At 39.0% G+C, this 5,844-nt stretch overlaps 1 protein-coding gene across 2 annotated transcripts in view; it reads right to left on the minus strand.

Moving 5' to 3' along the window:
• The window catches only part of ccpg1 (cell cycle progression 1), a 10,344-nt gene extending 9,091 nt beyond the window's left edge, over positions 1–1,253 (minus strand). For both annotated transcript variants that reach the window (XM_008305124.1, XM_008305123.1), the window contains exons 1-2: positions 1,178–1,253; positions 10–92 (exon numbers count right to left, since the gene is read on the minus strand). In XM_008305124.1, the coding sequence (XP_008303346.1) occupies positions 10–69 (60 nt within the window). In that variant the 5' untranslated portion in view covers positions 70–92; positions 1,178–1,253. The remainder of the gene's footprint in view (positions 1–9; positions 93–1,177) is intronic.
• Positions 1,254–5,844: the final 4,591 nt, after the last annotated feature.

Below are 5,844 nucleotides of genomic sequence, written 5' to 3' on the forward strand. Positions count from 1 at the left end.
AATTTTTACCTCATTACTGATGATGGTCCAGCCACAGGACGACTCTGCATCACTTGATGTCTCTGACATTTCTGTCAGCAGTGTACGGTGGTCTAGAAGAGACAAGGAGGGCCAACATCTGAGACAGTGTGTGGCAGTGAAATGATCATGTAGCTACTGTTGTCCTCAAATGTATTCATACCCTCCCATTAAAGAAGGAAAAAAAAACAAACAGCTGTCACTGAAATAAGTTGAAACTGACAAAAGTTTTTGCTTTTGAGTTGTGGTTCCACAAAAATATTTAAAAAAATAAAAACAAAACAAAACACAAATGAGCATGATGGGACCCATCAACTAATATTTAGTTGAACAACCCTTTGAGCCAATCACTGCAATCAAATGTTTTCTGTAACTCTCAATCAGACTTCTGCACCTGTTGACAGGTATTATGATTTCACTGCTCATCAGCAAAGTGCTCTAGTTGGACAGTTTTTTAAAATTATTATTCTTATTATTCTTTTCAACCACAATTCAAAAGCAATGTCTTATTTCAAGAAATTATAATTTAGTAAATTTGTATTCATTACTACTTCTTTCAGTTTCGATTCATTTGAGTGACTATTGTGAATTTTGCCTTTTATTTAATGGAAGGTTATGAATACATTTGAGGACGACTGTAAATATGTCACAAGCAGAAAAACGCTATGATAGTTTGTTTTTTAGGTCAGGTAGTCCAAGATGTGTGACAGGACCCGTCTAACCAGCTGTAAACACCTAATATCCAGTTGAGTCATTCATTCCCAGCTTGTCGTCGCACAAACACAAACACAAACAATCCAGCAGCGCCAACAGCGGCCCCTGGCGGCCACAGGCTTCACTAGCAGCTCGCAGATGATGCCAACCAGCGCGGCCTGACTCCGAAAACAGTCACCGTTCAGCTCAAAAACAGAGATATGAGCGGTGAACCGTGCAGCTCTTCACTGCGGCGGACATTAGCTTCGCCCGTTGACACCAAACATCGACATTTAGCGGCTGTTTCGCAGCTACTCAACTAACTTGTCAGGTTTGTTATTAACGCCACCGCTCTGAACACCGTCGGAACATGTAATTACCGCCGCGTCGACGGCGTACATTATTTCCAGCAACCTTCTTACAAAGCTATATTTATTAAAAAACAAAGAAACACGACTTAACTGACCGGTGCTGTGTGCCGACGACGAGGCAGCTGTTTGCAAGCAACCCCACAGTTATTGCAGTATGCCCGAGCCCAGGTTATCCGTTAACAACGCCGCAGGCCAGCAGCAGACGGGAAATGTAGTTTTAACGCGATTGTGCAACGGCTAACTCGAAGCTAATAGAACTACATTTCCCGTGAGCCAGCGCGGTGGCCAAACTGGCTCGGCGAGGGTGGGGCAAACCCCGCGGAAACAAATCTTGCGGCTGCGAGAAAAAAATAGAAAAAACATAAACAAGGAAGCGTGACAAAGCAAGCCGCGTACTGCGCGAACTACGAGTAAAAACACCATAAGAGACAATTTAATGACTTTGTGCGGTGGTGAGACGTGAGCAGGACTTTTAAAAAGCGCGTCGCTAATACAGAAAAGTTTAGAAAACACGTGGTCATTGTTGGTCTGGGCTGACCGGACTAATCAATACATAAGCGTCACGTGTGAAGTTGCTCCACCGGTTGGTGAAGTTCAGCAACTCATAACTACTATATTTATATGACGCTGCTACTGTGGAGACAACAGCACATGAATCTATATTAGCTTAATTATCCTTTAATTTGATAACTATCACTGTAAATCACTGACTTGATAACACCACATGCGCAAAATGTGCACACATATTGTCTGATTCTTTAAAAAAATATTTCATGTGCTTTTTTATCTAAATTAATATTAATTAAAATCATTATCATTGCAATATAGTTCATCAAAAAATGTCTAAATGCATAAATCTAAAAGCCTATGATCTGCTGTTAAAACACAATACCACTAGAGGGCAGTGTTGTCAATGTTTTGCCAGGTTTTCGAGCAGAAACTGTGAAATAAAATCTGTCCACCGGTATAGTTTGTGTTTGCAGATTAAAGCAGCTGTTTGCCCGCTCAGGTCACCTGCTTGTCAGTCAGTCCGTCCATCTGGCTGCTGGGAAATCACACATCTTCAATGCAAACCAACGCTTTATACAATATCTTCATTGATTATGCTCTACATAATTAATGCAGGGGTGTAGAATAAATGATACTTTGATCATGCAATTTATTATCACGTGCGTTGCCCTTTTTTTTGCTGTTTTATCCTTTAAATTTGAAAGGAAAAAGTGAAATTTAAATTGAGTTCAAATTACATTTACCTGGAAACAGTCTTACAGTCTCAGGACCTTCTATTTATCACCATTCTTTAAAGTTATTTTCACAGTTTTATGGTGATTTGTTCACATGCCTATTAGTATACAGCCATTACTTAGCAAAAAGTACTAATACTAGGTGGAAGTGCTCTTCAAGTATTAAAAACAAAAGTCCTCAATGCAAAAAAAAAAGGCCTTTGCAGCTGTTGCACAATTATTCACAATCCAATCAATACACTTTTACTGTCAATAGATGTAATCAAAGTATTTTGTATAAGAATGTAGCTCATGATTGTTTTTGTTTTAACCTAAAAGCCACACAAGTAAATCCTCGTATTTGAGAAGCTATGGCAGCATTTTTGGCAGCAATGCATCAAAAACGACTTAAACTCCTCATGACCAAAGTGAGTCCATTGATTTATAAGAAACTGTCATATTTAAGCTCTTAATGTCTGTTGGCTGCTGAAACCTAGGGCCGCTCTGCAACGTAGGATGTATTATGTTTAAAAATAAAAGCTATATCTTTGCACTGCAGGTTAATAAAAGCAAGCAGCTTTCCGCGCATACTTGTGCCGTTACTAAATTCCTAAATATTAAACAAGAGGTCAGCGCTCTGGCTACAGATAAGACTGCAGGTAGTTGATGTGAAAAAAACAAAAAGCCAGAAATCCAATCAGTTGTTTCTAAACTGTCGCTGTATCTCCTTCGAGGTTTCCACAAGTTGGACTGACTTCTAGTACTGAGTAGAGGTGAAATGTAGCAATGCAGTGTAATACTCAAGTAAAACACCTTAAAATATTATTTAAGACAAGTTCTCGTGATTTAGTCCTTTCATCGCAGTTTGAACTTTTATGAATGATCAGCAGTTGATTGATAGATGAACGACACATTCAGTCTGTAACTTGTTGTTTCGGGGCTCTTATGTGATGACTGTTAGGATCATAGTTTCATGTTCTGACAATCTCTTATTATTATCTTGAGGCATAATCAACATAATTCTTAAACAACTGCAGCATGAGAAAGCGTGAGTGGAGACAGGACTTGGTGCTTTGTGTATATCTTTCCCTGTCACAAGTAGCTATCTGCAGGACGGAGGAACTGAAGGTGCTCAACAGTTGGGTGCTGAGTGGCGAGTTTCTGCACCCACGAGATGGTGGAAGAAGGCCCAAGGACACGGAGGAACCAATTAGCTCGCTGCAACACATTCTGTGCTCATGTAATAGTATAAGTACACTGGATCAGGGAGAGGCAGGCAGTCAGACTTGGTGCCCTGACGTTAACTCTGTTGGTGCTACGGTGAGAAGTTTGATCCAGAGCTCTGTATGCTTATTTAACTATCTGATAAATAAATACACTGAGTGAGACCTAAAGATCTTCTCCTACTGCTTAATTAAACGAATGCACAGGAGCTATCTCACACATAGTTTGATTTCTGGTAGATTGGGATCCAGCTCCGACATCACTTGTTACCTTCTGAAGATCTATCAATGTTATATTACTTATTTTTTCAAATTGTTAATTACATATTTAACTAATAGCTTGGTGACACCGCTGCATTCATGTAAAGAATGCTTTGTTGTTTAATTAATCTGATTTATTGATGAATGTATTCTAATCACATTATTTCAACTATCATATTAAACCGGTCTGTGAAGATGTTCAGCAGAATTAGAAATGAATTGAACAAGCAAGCAACAGAACATTTAACCAACACAACATGTTGAAGAAAAACAAACAGCAGACACCAGATAGTTTTTGTACTTTTATTTAAACTGAGAATCAGACTGTTTCATTATTAATCACTGTCTAAAATCTCCTAACTAAGCATTTTTGGGGAAAAAAAAACAACAACTTGCAAGTAACTTTGCTGACACAGACATCGTATAACAAAACGTGAACAGAAAATAACAGATAACATAATAATTACAAAAAGATACATTCATCAATTTCAAAACTTGAAACCTGCTTTCTCCTGGAGGCGGAGCGGCCGCGGGTCCCCCTGAGTCTGACTGTAAATGACCCGGCGGCGCTCCGCCACACATTGTTTAAACATTACTGCAAAAGACAGAACAAAGAGTTTCACACCAGACTCTCTCTGTTCCGTCACTTTTTAATTCACATGCTCGGACAGCAACATAATTCTAACGTTCATGAGGTGAAAAGCAGCAGACGAGCGTCCTGGGTCGCTTGTTTGATGAAGGCACAGCTTAACCTCACACATCAGCACCCCATGGAAGTTTCATCTGCGCCCGTCACAAGAATGAGGTAGCACTTGTGCACCTGTATGAACTACTAAAGACCCAACTCAGAATCTGTGTGACTCCGGCAGCCGAGTGTTGATTGACCTCAGCTCGAAAGCCTGAAAAGTATTTTAACGAAGCAGGAGGTCAGTATAGTCACTGCATGACATCACCTGAACAGTGATTCGGCTTCAGAAAATAATTTCAGACTCTGGATTGGGCCCTTAAAGCTCTAAAAATACAGGATATATGAAAACATTTAAGTCTAAATGTCCAGCAGGATAACATGACTCCACTGTGTCACGAAACACTTAATCCTGAAAGACAACAGATTTAAAAGAAAAAGAAAAAAAAAAAAGATTTTGTGGAACTAAATGATGATTAAGAAACATTTTCATCCTACGTTCTCGCAGTAAAACACATCATACAGTTACAAAATGTGAATGAGAATACTGAAAATGACAACATTTCACACTAGGATAGGATGCTTTTAAACTGATCTCTTGCCAATATGCAACGGTGACCTTTTTAAAAAAAAAATTCTTTGGTTCAACATTGTTTGCTTTTTAAAAGAAATTTTAAACTGATTGTGTCACTTCTCGTTCCCATGATTGAATCCTCTGCAGAACCCTCTGATTAGAACAGAAATGCGGGAACATCTGTGCACCCACTGATGTTTCTACAATCTCTCTTGTGCCATCAAATAATTCTAAACTGCGATAATTTCAATTTGTGGAAGCTTAAAAGGATCGTTATCCACATATAACATCTGCATAAATTCTTCATATATTTATTAAATTTAAAAAATATTTTATATTTATAACAAGGAAATGTCTCAAGTACAAAGTTTTTTTTAAAATTCTGTAATTATTATTTTTTTTACTGATTTGCAAGAAGAAAAATCAGCGGGTGCACACTTACACACAACTGCACTGTTGCAACGCAGACCACTACAATATACTGTATTTAGCTCTTATAATATTCTCCTACAATGTACAGACATCTGCTTGCAACAGTTTTCGAGGAACTCTGCGACAGGATTATTTGGTTAGTGTGCATAACATTGATTATTAATTGTCACTGAATCGTCGTCAAGCGCCCGTGAATCCTTCTGGCGCTTCCTCAGAGTTTTAACCTGCGACTCTCTGCGCGCTCCACGTCGCGGGTCAAGGCCACTAATGTGCAAGGCTTTGTTTGAGGAACAGCACCTCAACTGATCTCCAAGGCCGCGTCTCATCTTTGGTCTAATGCGTTTCGGATTATTTCACATTCCTC

Source organism: Stegastes partitus, unplaced genomic scaffold (assembly GCF_000690725.1).
Source record: "Stegastes partitus isolate 25-593 unplaced genomic scaffold, Stegastes_partitus-1.0.2 Scaffold2412, whole genome shotgun sequence".
NCBI lineage: Eukaryota > Metazoa > Chordata > Actinopteri > Pomacentridae > Stegastes > Stegastes partitus.